We start from the raw sequence: 14,728 nt of genomic DNA, 5'->3' as shown, positions 1-14,728 counted from the left end.
GTCTTACCCTCCATGATGGCCTTTCTCTCCAAGAGTGGGTCCTTGGGGGGCCTGGGTGGCTCAGTGGGTTAAGCCGCTGCCCTCGGCTCAGGTCATGATCCCATAGTCCTGGGATGGAGTCTCACATCGGGCTCTCTGCTCAGCAGGGAGCCTGCTTCCCCCCCCCCCCCAACCGGCTGCCTCTCTGCCTGCTTGTGATCTCTCTGTCAAATAAATAAATAAAATCTTAAAAAAAAAAAAAAAGCCCCTAGACTCCCACAGTGTGTTGAGCAGATAGATGTGGGTTCCACAGCCAGGGGACCTGGGTTTGAATCCTTATCCTACCATGTCCCAGCTATGACCTTGGGCCCTGGTCATTTTTTTTTTCAGCTCAGTAACACTTAGCATCTTCATCTATTAAACAGAGATGGTAACCCCATCTATTTCCTTAAGGGATTGTAAGGGTCCTTTTGTGACCAGTTTTATTGAGGGACTGAACACCGGGCTAGGTGGTGGGACACTGAGATGCCCAGCACCATGGCTCTCTCACACGGGTCACCTTGAATAATCTGGGCTAAATTGTTCGCTATAATTTAGCGAGTAGATAACCAGTAAAAATGGTGTGTGAGGGAGAAAGCCAGAGCATGTGGGAGTGTTTCAGGTGAACTTCCTGATCTGGCTGGCAGGTGGAGTACAGAGTGACAGAAGGGCTTTCTGGAAGCAATACCACCAGAATGGAACCTGAGGCTTGAATTTGGCAAGGGGGGTGGGGAGGATAGTCATTCATTGCTAAGCAGAGCAAATGGCCTGGAGTCACCATCACCAAAACTAGGGTACCTGGCCATGGGCTGCCATGTCCCTACAAAGGGCAGATAGCTGAAAGAATGAACACGAGGTGGCCCAGGGCCAGGAGAGAGCCCTGGTTGGGGTCAGAGGACCTGAGATCCTATCTAAGCTCTGCCACTCACACACTGTGGGGCCCCGGCAAGTCTCTGTCTTACCTAGATCCTCAGTTTCCTCCTGAGAGCCGGATGGGGTTTGATTGTCTGTCTGCTTCTCACTCTGGTGGGGGAGGGGTAACCCCATTTGCTCTGTCTCTAGAGGCTGCCTGGCTCTATTCCCCATTCTGCCAACATTTGTCAAAGGTTTCAAGCAAACATGACCAGTGGGAAGGCTGGATCCATAAGCAAAGGTATCATCATCAAGAAGAGAGACCACCCAACTTCGAGTGTATGAGGTGCTGGGAACTGGCCATTCTCTTGTCGGAAGGCAGCAGAAGAGGACAAGCATCAGGCCGGGGTTAACCACGGGGCAAGTCACTGCCATCCAAGAGCAGACTGAAATCTCCAGGGAATGAGATTCATAAAAGAATATTTAATATTGCCATTGCTTTGATATACTTTTAGTCACAAAATTCAGATTCATTTTAAAAATTCAAGTAGCATGAAGAGAAGGGTATATGATTTTTAAGTTTATCAAAAGAGCACATGAATTAACACAAGGAAGCACAAAAGCCAATGGGGTGTCCCGGGTGGCACAGTCAGTCTGAGTGCCCAACTCTTGGTTTCCCTTCAGGTACCGATCTCAGGGCCATGGGATCTCACCCCTGGTCTGGCTCTGTGCTCAGCGGGGAGTCTGCTTAAGATTCTCTCTCCCTCCGCCCCTCCCACTCACGCTTTCTCTTTCTCTCTAAAATAAATAAATCTTAAACAAAATACAGAAATTGGATATAGCAAAGGAAATTTTTCTGGAAGTGGAGGTGGCTGGACTGTGGGATGTGGTGATTCTGGCACAGTTGGCGACAGAACCTGGAAGAGCTCATGTTCAGTGAACACTTGCTCAGTGCCAGGTCCTGGGAGACCTGTGTCACCTGAATGTGCTCACCATGGGGGCTGAAGGCCGTTAGAAAACCTGTTGAGAGAGTGAATGAATGAACAAGTGATTGCCAAGAATCGAAGGCAGGGATGATTCTGTCGGTAGCAAATGTAGGTGCTTCCCTCACTCTGGAGGTCCATAAAGTAAAAATCATTCAGTCCCAGCTAAAGACACTGGCCCACTGGGATTCACCGAGAGTATGGTAATTAAAACCAGGAGGCTCAGAGCTGTGTTCCCACAATTTCTGCAGATAACGAGGAGGAGGATCCAGGGAGGAGAAATACTGCCTCAGAGTCCCAGGGCAGAGGCAGGGCTGGTCACCACTGTCAGGAATGCCTGTAGAGGTCAGGTAACATCGAAGGGAGGAGGCTTGGGGTCAGCCATCTGCCTCTGTGCACAGGACCTGAGTTCAGGCCACACGGGGGTAACAGCACAAGAACCTCCCCCTCCACGTCTGCACTCTGCCCGCCACTCACATCACCTCCCTGGGTTGCAGCAGGGAGGTCCCGAGGGCCCCACCCAGGGAAGACATGCTCCACCCAGTAATGACTCCTCCTGACGCTTGCTCTGGGGGAGCTTAAGTGCCTACTGCCCCAAGCTCCTCAGCTTCAGTACAGATGGGGGACAGTAGTTAGGGCAGGGATTCCCAGAGATGTCCCACTGCATGAGAATGCTCTGGAAAGCTTATTAAAATGCACATTCCAACCCTTGCTGCAGACCTACAGAAGCAAATTTCATTCATTCATTGAATCAGCATTACACATCTACAAAGACCAGGCACTATTCTAAGTATTGGAGATACAGCAATGAACAAAACAGAAGTCCCTGCCTTCATGGAACTTACATACTGGTGGAGAGAAAACGTACAGTCACCAAGTGATGACAGTAGAACAGATAGTAATAGGTGCTGTGGGAGAAAAGAAACAAGGAAGTGATGAGGAGTGACCGGCATCAGGACTGCCATTTCGAACAGGGTGCCATTTAAAATATTTGAGCAAAGACCTTAAGAGGTAAAAAAGCAAGTTGTGCAGATAGCAGGGGTAGGAGCATTCCAAGTGAAGAAGCAGCAAGTGCAAATGTCCTGAGGCAAGAATGTGCCTGAATGAATCTCTGTATTTCTTGATCAAGCTCAAACACGACAGTTTGAGACCACTTCAGCAGAATAACAGCATTCTACCCAGAAGCCAGCCCCTGAAAAATGGAGCTTGTTGAGGAAATTGCTAAAAAGGCAGAGAACAAGGACTTAGACTCCCTTGGCTTCTGAGGGAGAAAGCTAAAGATCTCGAGGGGCTGCTTGGATGAAGAAAGTGGTCATTGCGGGCCCTTTCCTGCATGTGTGGCTACACCGGCCCGATCCCAAAACAAAAATGCCTGCAGAGGAGGAGTTTGGGAGAGACAAGGCATGAGCACACAGAGAGTGTGACATCGCCTGGGAAGACATTCTGAAAGCTTCGCTTTGAGTTTTAAACACAGATGTCCCTTCTGTCACGCCTTATCTCCTTCAAACCTCCAAACAATCCCTGAGGTAGGAATTCCACATCCCGGTTTCAGAGATAAGGGAAATAGGGGTCACAGAGGTTAAGAGCACACAGCCAGGTAGAAGGTAGAAAGAGCTGGAACTGAAAAGCTGGCCAAAGGCCAAATTCTGTGCTTCTGCGCTCTTCCCACCAGAGCACATGGTCTTGGGAAGGAGAAAAAAGCAAGTCTTTTAGCAGTGACCACACATCAGCTATAATTATTATTAGTCGTTGTTGTTGTTACTGTCACTGAAACTCAGTCTCGGGGCACCCTTCGCACCTTCAGCTTGCTCAGCCCCCTCACTGCTATTACCTCATGTGTCCTCAGTGGCCCTGGGGCGGGTGGGGCAGGCAGGGCCTGATGTCCCCACATGGCAGAGAAAACCAGAGCAAAGACCCACAGCCAGGAAGTGGCAGATCTGAGACAGAGTCCTAGCGTGTTTCATTTCCAGTTCAGACTCATCGGCAGAACTCCCTGATGCCAGGGGCTAGATCTTCATGCCCTTGGCCCAGACTGGGCCCTCTATCATTGTGTGTGGAATTGAACTGACTTGGCCTGATCCGAAGTAAACATGAGTCCTGTGCCAAGTGAGGGGACACCCCAGAGAAGCCAGCCCCAGATGGAACCTGCTCTGGGCAGGGTCATAGAGCTGCCTTCCCCCAGGCTGGTCACGTCGGAAGGGTCTCTCTGCCCTTCGCAAAGCCATGATGGCTCACCTCCTCCGAGAGCCACAGTCTCAAGGGTCTCTTCCTCTCTTCTTGAGAGCTCAGCTCAGGATGGTGTCTGGGGTGGGCTGGGGGAGGGGACCTGTTACAGGTTACAGGCCTCCTGCCCTGTCCACACAGGGTTATTCCAGCCAGCTTCAGTCCCCTTCCCACCATGCCCCCTGCCCATCTGAGGTTCTGCAAACCACAGGATCCCGGGACTGAGAGCTATTGCTCTGCTAGCCTCCCAGCACCCCTCCCAGGACCCCCTACTGCCTCCAGCGATATCCCTCTTTACCCATCTGCTCCCCCCAAGTGGGACAAAGACAGGCCTTTTCTTCCCAGAGGCAGCCCTCATTTCTGTGCCCTGGATGCTATCCTCCCCTCCCTCCTGGGAGGCCTTGTTCCGTGCCTTGGCCTCAAAGGATGCAGGCATCCCCTCTCCAGATGAACGAAATCACCAGAGCTAAGGGATGGCCACCCAGATTTCTTAAAAGCTCTCCAAATGATTCTGATATGCCACAGGGTCTTGAGAACAGCCTGCCTTTTGAAAAAGAGAAACAGAATAGAACAGAATACAATACAACACAATACAACTGAATAACACAGACCAGACTAGAATAGAAAATATCACGGCGCTCTGCACATTAGAAGGCTAACTATTGTTGCTTAACGTTTTGTTTCAATAGCGTGTGCTATTGTACGAGTGTGAGTAGGCGTGTCATCCTGGGTCATGTTGTAAATGTCTTTGTTGGTGTGGATTATGGTTAAAATGTGTGTGTGTGTGTGTGTGTGTGTGTGTGAGAGAGAGAGAGAGAGAGAGAGAGAGAGAGAAGCATTGCTCCAGTTCCTGCCTTAGCTCCTGATTCTCTTTTACAGTCAAAAAATCTACCTCCAGGGCGCCTGGGTGGCTCAGTGGGTTAAGCCGCTGCCTTCGGCTCAGGTCATGATCTCAGGGTCCTGGGATCGAGTCCCGCATCAGGCTCTCTGCTCGGCAGGGAGCCTGCTTCCCTCTCTCTCTCTCTCTCTGCCTACCTCTCCATCTACTTGTGATTTCTCTCTGTCAAATAAATAAATAAAATCTTTAAAAAAAAAAATCTACCTCCATAGTGTATATGGAGGTAGATTTTTTGACTGTAAAAGAGAATAACAAATAGCATGGAGGACATGGGGAGATGGAGAGGAGAAGGAAGTTGGGGGAAATTGGAAGGGGAGGTGAACCATGAGAGACTATGGACTCTGAAAAACAATCTGAGGGTTTTGAAGGGGCGGGGGGATGGGAGGTTAGGGTACGAGGTGGTGGGTATTAGAGAGGGCATGGATTGCATGGAGCACTGGGTGTGGTGCGAAAATAATGAATACTGTTATGCTGAAAATAAAAAATAAATAAATAAAAAATCTACCTCCTTGGCTGTTCTTCATCTGTATCTGGCTTCCACATTCCCCATCCCCAGCCCCCAAAGCTTCCTGCTGAGGTTTCCGAGGTCTGCACCTTCCGAATCTGGGGGCTTCTTCCCAGACTCGGTGTTCTTCCACCTGTCTGTGGGTTCGTTCAAATAAATGATTTTCACTCTGGGAATTCTCTCTGTCCACAGAGTCTGTCATCCTCCAGCCTCTCACCAACTAACCCTCCTCCTCCTTCCTCCTTAAAGTCTCAGCTCAGTATTCTCTCCGGCTTTTTTCCCTCTGACCTCTTTTCTTTTTTTTTTTTATTAATTTTTTAATTTTTTTATAAACATATAATGTATTTTTATCCCCAGGGGTACAGGTCTGTGAATCGCCAGGTTTATACACTTCACAGCACTCACCATAGCACATGCCCTCCCCACTGTTCATAGCCCCACCCCCCTCTCCCGACCCCTTTCCCCCAGCAACCCTCAGCCTATTTCGTGAGATTGAGTCTTTTATGGTTTGTCTCCCTCCGGATCCCATCTTCTTTGATTTTTTCTTTTCCTACCCCCCAGACCCCCACGTTGCATCTCCACTTCCTCATATCAGGGAGATCATGTGATAGTTGTCTTTCTCCGATTGACTTATTTCGCTAAGCATGATACCCTCTAGTTCCATCCACATCGTCGCAAATGTCTGCCCTCTTTTCTTTGTTACCCTCTCCTCCCAGTCAAGGCTTCAGTTGTTCTGCGTGTAATTTCCTCCAAATTTCCATTCCCGCATCTCCCTCTCTTGAGCCCTGGCTGTGCTGCTGACTAGCCACGTGTCAGCCTCCTGGGAATGGACACAAGTCCTGGGGCGGGGTAAACACTGACGGGGCTCAATACAGTCATGCACTTGACCGTGTCAAGCTGCGAGGCAAGCATCCCCATTTTACAAAATGTCATTCCCCATTTTACAAAGGAAGAAGATAAGACTCTGAGACACTGGGGAATGTTTTCACGGTCACCCCTCCAACAGTGGGGAGGAGCCCAGAGCCCATGACTTGAGACTTCAGCCCAGAGTTCTTTCTCTTCGCGCCACGTAATAGAATTCCACAGGTGCAAAAGCAGAGCTATGTCTTGTTCATTAAACCAGAGGTGCTCGACCAGAGCTATGCAACAGAATTAAGAATGCTTTAAGAAACAGAGATGTCCAGATTCCACCTTAAACTTCGTATCAGGATCTGCTGGGGAGAGAAGTTGGCTTGCTTAGCTTTCTGTTTTGAGGTAATTACAGATTCACAGGAAAGTGCACAGAAATGTACAAAGAGGTTCCGTGCCCTCTACCCCCCCCCCCGCCCTGCCTCCTGCAACACTGGCATCTTACGTAACTACAGCGCAATATCAAAATGAGCACATGGATGTTGCCGCCGTCTGCAGAGCTTTCAGATCTCTCCAGGAAGACATGGACCCATTTGGGGGTAAGTATGTAATTCTGTGCAATTCTTGTCTCATACAGCGTTGAGTAGCTACCAGTACAGTGCAGGTATTTAACGGTACCTTCAGCATCATATACGTTAGAGTAAAGCCTCTGACAGCTCCCACCCCCGGGGAAGACCATCCCGCCGCTCCCGACCCACTACTCCTTCTGCCTCTCTCCCCTGGGAACGCACCATCTCTTCAGAGCCACCCTGGCTTAAAACCAAGCCATAATTCACCAACCTTCCTTAGGCCTCCCTGCCCCCCATCCCCATCGTCACCCCACAGCAGAAAAGGGCTTAACAAGGCCTCTTGCTTGGGAGATGTCCTCAACCTTGGAGAGATGGCTCATTCATCCTTCTCCTTCTCATTGTGTAAAAGGGACTGGGCCAGCAGGCCTGGGTGGAGCAAGTAGGGGTGCATGGGTGGGCTAGTCGAGCTGTTCTGGTGTTATCCACTGGGGGATGGGAGCTCTCCTGGGCAAGCAAGGGAACAAGGGAACAAGGAGCTGTGAGAAGTGGGAGCTGAGCCCCTTCTCGTATCCCTCATAATAGACAATCATCTTTAAAACTATACTGCCAGGGGGCGCCTGGGTGTCTCAGTCATTAAGCATCTGCCTTCAGCTCAGGGCATGATCCCAGGGCCTGGGATGGAGCCCCACATTGGGCTCCCTGCTCCGCAGGAAGACTGCTTCTCTCTCTCCTACTCCCCCTACTAGTGTTCCCTCTCTTGTTGTCTCCCTCTTTGTCAAATGAATAAATAAATAAAAATCTTAAAAAAAAATAAAACTATGCTGCCTATTTGTTTCCATCCTCTGATGTCTTTTCCTCCCTCCACACCCATGGAACAATTAGAGTCAAGTGATTCATAAGCACTGCCCTTCAGAAAGCTCTGAAATTCACCTCATAGCAGTGTTCCTACACTTCTTACTACAGGAGAAAATGAAAAAGAAACTTTGCTTATTGAGATTAAATATATTTCAATTATCTGATATGTTTCAGCTTTAATTGATAACAAAACACAAATTGTCCATCTGAACTTTCATTACAGCAACTGATTCACTGGAAAATTTACTACCTGACACCCAAGAAAGCACGAAAGAGAACACAGGCCCAGTGACTCTATGATCCTGTGACCCAGCAGTCTGGTTTCTAAAATCATGCATTATCCAAAGCACATCCATTTTAATCATCCTATCAAGAGTGCTGGTTTTAAAGCCATCTCGGTACCTGGTCTCTAAATCTGGAGAATATTATGGGGGCAGTGTACGTAGGCATGACAGGCCCTGAAATTCACACCAAGGGAAAGAGGTAGCTGGTAGTGACTAGAGAAGGGGGGACAGGATGCGGGGGGGGCTCCAATCAGTGTTTGGGGTGCCACCTGGGGCTTTGCTAAGGCCAGATAGAGCAGGGAGCAGGGCATCCAGCAAAGAGGACAGGCTTTCAGCAGCAGCGCTGTTATTATCACCATGTTACATACCCACTACCAGCCCCACCATTGAACCACTGTGACCTTCACCATCACCAACACCATCAACACCTGCCCTCCCCCTGCCCCAACCACTGCTAAGACAACACAAACTATCTTCCAGGAAGATGCCAAGGAACATCACAAACTGAATGGACGCTTCCCAGAAAAGAGTCCCTGGGAAGGTTCACCATGTACGTGGTCGGAGTGGAGGTCAGGGCTATTTGCCTTACGATGCAATAGAACACTAGAGGAGACAGTGCCCAGCCAGTAAGGAGAAGCTTGGGGACCAAGCCCCTCCAGGATGCAAAGAGGGCACGCCTATGGAGGGAACCTTCCAGAGTAGTGACCTTCAAGGACGTCCCATCTCTGAAGTAACATCTCAGAGAAGGAGCAGGGGCAGAGAGCTGTAAGAAAATGAGAACCACCCTGGGAGGCTGAGCCCAAGGGAGGCCAGGCACTCACCATTACTGCTATTGTCATCCACCAGGATGATCTCCTTGAGCAGGTGTGGGGGTGTGCGTTCGATGGCTGAGTGGATGGAGCGCAGCAGCACGGACAGAGCTTCGTTGACAAAGATGAACACGATGCTCACCTCTGGCAGGCTATCGGGGAAGGAGAGGTTGCGGCACCTAGAAAGAATAGCCAGGCTCTTAGATCTGTCAGGGACTTAGGTGGGGTCTCCCCAGGGGCTGGCCCACCCAAGGTCTTTGCTCTAGCTTTGCCAGAGGGCTCAGGAGTCCAGATTCTTCCCCGGGCCTCTGATGTGATACATAAGACAAGCCCTCAGTGTGCAACAGACAGGCTCACACCATTAAAACTGGTGGGAACCACCAGAGAGTCTGAATCTGTCACTGATGATCCCAGCTGAATAGTCGTACATTTAGCACCAAGGGCAGTACCTGGAATCCATTAAGTGGTCACTGAGTATTTACTGGAAGAAAGACTCAGTATTTCTTAACCCGCTAGGATAGAAAACGCAAGCAAATGGAAGTCTTCATCTTTTCAAAATGGCAGTCAACGTCTAGGTGAAGGCAGACCTTTGGTGATCTGGCCTCAGGAGAGAAATACGTGTCCTTCCAGTGACTTTGACTTCCAGAGGTCACTCTGCCTCACTCCAGAAGGGATATGTGCCTGGGACCTCTCCTACTTCTCCTTCATCACCAGGATCCAAACTCCAGAACCAGGCTGAAACTAGAGTCAGAGTCTCCACATGAATGAGGGATGGAAGGACAAGTCCAATCTCATTTCACAGATGAGGGCACTAAGGGTGAGAGAGACTGAGTCCCTATCATGAGTCAGCTTCCAAGACAGAAACCCAACTCTGGCCTCTGACATCTACACCAAGGCTCTTCCTTCCAGGAAAAATGGTTGCTGGAGAGATTGCCTCTAACTGTCCCATTTCCTCCCTAACTCTCCTAAAACCCTGAAGTCATTGGAAGTCTCTTACCCAAAGGACTTGAGCAAAACTTTAAAGTCTGCATGCCCTTCTCCATGGGAAGAGGAAGGCATGATGACTACAAGCATTGCCTTAGTGGGCAGGAAACCATGGCTGGTGCCCTGCTCTGGCTGAAAAGAACCATCCTTCCAGAAGGCATTGCCTCCCATCTTCAGGATAGTTGAATGAAAGCAAAGAGCAGAAATTATAGACCATGGGCTCAGAGAGGAGGCTGTCCACTCCCACCACTGGCCATGGACGGCTCCAGGGGCTCAGAGCTGGTGACCACGTTGTGTGGCTCCGAAGTGGGAGGTGCAGCCAGGTCAGAACACGTAATAATGAGCATAATAGCACCGAGTTTCTGCTTGTCGGCAATTAAAGTGCTGCAGGATAGGAATGGGCCTGTTCTTCCTTAATGAGGAAGGCTGCAGGGTAACCAGCGCCGAGCAATTTGGAGAAATCACCGTGGGGCCCCAGCCTGCTTAAGAGCAGGAGATTAATAAACTAAAATCACTGTCTCTATGGTTACCAGAAATTTACAGAAACTTCTCCCATTCTATTTCCAGCTCTCCTTCTCTTTCGCTAAAGAGGGGTGGGGGAAGGGGAGGACTTGAACCTTTTCCCAAATCTGCCTCGTTCTTACGATTTTAATAAAACCACCAGGTTAACAGATTGGTGTGGAAGGCATTCATTCTTGTATATAATGGAATAAATGTTTATTGAGCTTCTTCCATGGGGTACTACTGTAAGCAGGGTGTGGATGAAACACCTATCTTTACCGCACTTAGACTTTGACAGGGGAAAGAGCAAACTGGAAGCAAAAAAAAACCAAAAACAAACAAACAAACAAAAAAATCTCATACTGAGTACTGAGATAAAAGTAACACTGGGTCGGAGGACAGGATGATGCCTTGGCAGGTGTTCCAGAAGGAGTGGTCAGGGAAGGGCTCTGGGGGGAGGATTTAGTCAGAAACTTAAATAGCATGAAAAAACGAGCCGTGCAAAGGCCCGGTGGGGCTGAGGGAACAGCACTGTGATGAGAGAGGAAACAACAGGGGAAATTGGCTCACGTAAGTGCAGTGAAGGGGTGAAGGGGATGGGGAGGAGAAAGACTGGAAGGATTCTTTAAGCTCATCAGACCGTTTCCAAAATTTTTTGTTGTTGTCCTGAGTGTGATTTTTATAAGAGCCATGAGAAAGTTTGTAGTTAGCAGTCAATTCCTCTGACTAGTGCTTACTTACGTCTATCAAGACCAGCAGCTGGCCTTTCCTTAGGCATGAAAACTGAGAGAAGCATTCACATAAAACCTGCTCCCTAATTGCATTTTAAAAATAATACTATATATGGTCAAACTGCTTTTTACTTTATTTTGATAAAGTATAGTGAACAGCTCCCAATAAGGTCAGTACAGGAGTACATGTTCGCTGTCCTTCCCACTAACCACACCAACAGGGAAGATGGTGCCCCGGGTCTGGAAGCATTTCTTCACGGTTCTTTGTGTCCTCAGAGCCCTGCTAACTAGAGCTCCAGATTGTTGGTGGGTGTTTTCCAGAGCTGGGGGTTAACTGTCTTCCTGTACTTCCCTCTCTCCCTTCCTTCTTCTGAACATGACCACTCTTCCCCCCTATCTCAAGGAGACCAAATTTAATCTCTCCCAGTATCATCATGCCCACCCCAATGGTTTGAACCCGCAGGGTCTGGGAGGCCACTCCTGATGGTCTTTCCCTAAGCAGAATGGAAATCTTATATTTGTTTTATAAGCTAAACTCCGCTGATCACCATTTTTGCGTGAAAGACTCTTTCAAACCAAGGTTTTTATATGCAACCACTTTGGAACATAACAGAACACCTAGAGTTGTGTATGGCATTGGTATGTGTTTGTGTCTGTCTCCCTCTATTATAATGCAGTGCCCCAAGAGCAGGGGCTTTATTTTGCTACTGTGCTCTTGCCCTTAAACCAGAGTCTGGCACACAGTAGGTTGTTGGAATGAAAAGACGCTCACAGGGCTATTGATCTTATGGAAGGCCTAAATTTCATATGCATGTCACTGACCCCAGCATGTTCCTTTTTTTCTGCAAACCTCCTCCCTGTGTTGGAGAGTCAGGGCCTCTCTCCACTACCTCCTCCCCTGAATTTATGGCTCCAGTTCTTCACGTTCGTCTCGGGCGCCTCTCTGATTCTTGGTACTGTAATTAGGTGATCCCTCCGAGCCAAATGTCCTGACCTCCTTAACTCCTTCTTTCCTTCCTTCCTTCCCTCCCGTTCTCTCCTGGCAGCTGCTCAGGGTCCTCCCAGCAATAACTGTGCCACCCTGGCCTCTCTCTCCCCACACGGTGAGGCGCCCTTCGGTTATGGGAACCTACCCTCTATATGGGTGTGGCCGAGCAGAGGCGAAAGGGTGGGACAAGAGCTCCGCCTCAACTTGCCTGTGACCCTGGGGGGGACCCCTGTGCCTCTCTCCAAGTCACGTCATAGAATAAGGGAGACAGAAGAAATGACCACTCAGTTGTCTTTTCTTTCGAAAATTATATAAAATTTGGGCTCTTCTGTCTCTCACAGGGTGAAAACAAGACCCTTCATTATAAGACAAGTTTTGCACACCGGTCCTCCCTCCCACGCAGCATCCGGTCACCACCAAGTGCCACTACACACGTCCCCTTACTGTCCTTAGGATGACACAAGGTCACCACATGTCCCGGTTTACCCACGACTTTCCTGGTTTCAGCACTGAAAGTCCCAAGTGAAGCAGGACAGTCGGTCCCCTTATAAGTAGATCACAACGTCCCCAGCCTTGTTGAGGGGAGGGACAGAGCTTGCTCCGGGCTGCACACCCGTGTCCAGCACAGTGGCTGGCCAATAGCAGGGACTCGGTCAGTCCCTGCTGAATACATTGGTTCTACCTTCTGCTGAATACATCAGTACTACGGAAGCAGAACTTGCAGTGCAGGAGAAAGGAGGCAAAAAGAAGGGGGAGGACAGTCTGTCAGGCAAGATGTCCACATACGTACTAGTCACACTCACCATCGTCACTGCTGAACACGGAACTCAGGGCAGGAGCCTGCCTGCCACAGGGCAGCTCAAGGCTTTCAAAGGGAAAACACATTCAAGAAGCCCCTTGGAAAAGAATTGTTCCAGACCCCCCCCCCCGGAACTTCTGCTCCAGAGGCCAGCCAATTGCTTTGCTCATCAACCCCCTACTGCAGCCCGCCCTCCCCACCCCGAGAGCTTTGCCTCTGCATTCACACCCCTGAGATGTCCTCCCCCAGCACTTCTATCCTCCAGGGTCCAGGGTCTGGCCCCCACACCCTCTGCTCCCTGCTCCCCACCTGCTCTGGGGGTCTGCCTCTCTGCTCCCTGTTCCCTGCTCACCTCCCTAGGAAGGCCCAGAGGACGTGAGGGTCACACAGACCTAACTGGTCTTCCCCTACTGATGCTTCTGGGGAAAGCCTGACTGTACAGGACCAGTTCCTTACTCATTTTGCGAAGAAGCATATTCTCCTATAAAATTAAGCCATAAAAGTTCCCTTTTTACTTTTATTCTTGTTCAAAGTCGAGCCATTTTCCACTAGAGACAAAAACAAGGCATTTCTGAGAGGGGAGTACTACGGCTGTCTAATAAGCTGGAATTGATGGTCATGATAAACTCAGCTTTATCGATCTCTCACATAGAAGGTGATGTGGGATGGGAGCCACTATGCAGAGAGCTCCCCAAGATGGTTTTGATCTGCTTATAAAGCACATTTATATCAAGAGCTTCAGTGCCACCGTTGCCTGTGAGAGGCAGGGAAGCAGTGGCCAAGTAAGCGAGGCCAACCCCGGTTCCTGGAGGCCGGGTACCACCCTGGGCAGCGGCCAGAAGCCTTTGTGTGGCATCGGCGGATTCTCGCCTCCCTATGTCCGTGGCAAGTCTACAAGCTCCCAGTCTGTCAGGGTGATAACTCATGAGGAGGCTGCTTGACCGGGAGTGGGAGGAGTGGGTAGACCTCTTCCAGGATGAAGATCAAAGTCGAATGTGAACTGAGGCTTCCTGCTAGCGCAGGGATCACCAGATCCAACTATGCCAGGGTGCTTGGAACCAAGACAGCATCCTTCCTGGACCAAGCAGCAGCACAGCAGAAAGGTGACACTCTGAGATCCCCTGACTGTCCCCAGCCCCTCTTTCTTCCCAGCCTTCTCCCCGGAGGCCCTCCCCTGCAGTGGTGGTCAGCACATAAGGGTTCAGAGACACCATTAACTACCTAGAACATAAAGCCTGGGACAGAGCCTGGTCCCAGGGTCAGCACTGCCCTCTTGGTCCTTCAAGATGTGAGTGTCCTCACCCTAGCCTTCCTCCTCCTACCTGTACCCACAGGACATGCTTGCTCCTCCTCTGACCTCACTTGGGTGCACTGCTGGCTTCTTCTAGAACTTTCCAGGTGAAACAGGCTCCCAGGCTTGCCTGCATTCAGTCTGCTGGACTTAATGAAACCCATGGATGAGGGCAACGAGGAGCTTTTCATTGAGCATGAGGATAGTTAAGATTTTCACTCCCTCTGGCTGGCACCTCTACTCCCATGATGTCTACAGCTAAAGGACTGTGTGGTGCCTGCTACCCCTACTGTCCACAGACCCCGTACAGAATATGGAGAAATTATAATAGTAAGAATTTCCAGTTTCTGAGTGCTCACGATTTGCCATATACCATGCTAAGAGATGTAAGGATATTTTTACTTCTCCCCACCTTTTATTCCTTCCTCCCATCCTGTATGGCAAACACCATTATCCCTGTTATACAGATGAGGAAAACAGGGCTAAGACAGTAAGGTATTTGCCAGAGCGTAAATCTGGGCTCATCTGTCTCCAAAGCCTGTACTCAGAGTCCCTGCTAAACTAGGTCTGTATCTTCCTTCCCACTCTC

The 14,728-nt window shown here is 49.7% G+C and overlaps 1 protein-coding gene across 2 annotated transcripts in view; it reads right to left on the bottom strand.

Moving 5' to 3' along the window:
* The window catches only part of GALNT18 (polypeptide N-acetylgalactosaminyltransferase 18), a 350,253-nt gene that overhangs the window by 154,234 nt on the left and 181,291 nt on the right, over window positions 1-14,728 (bottom strand). For both annotated transcript variants that reach the window (XM_004751990.3, XM_013055819.2), the window contains exon 3: window positions 8,858-9,024. In XM_004751990.3, coding sequence (XP_004752047.1) covers window positions 8,858-9,024 — 167 coding nt within the window. The remainder of the gene's footprint in view (window positions 1-8,857; window positions 9,025-14,728) is intronic.

Source organism: Mustela putorius, unplaced genomic scaffold, assembly GCF_011764305.1.
Source record: "Mustela putorius furo isolate JIRA1106 unplaced genomic scaffold, ASM1176430v1.1 tig00003859_pilon_pilon_pilon, whole genome shotgun sequence".
NCBI classification, from domain to species: Eukaryota; Metazoa; Chordata; class Mammalia; order Carnivora; family Mustelidae; genus Mustela; species Mustela putorius.
This window is presented reverse-complemented; position numbering and strand designations above follow the sequence as displayed.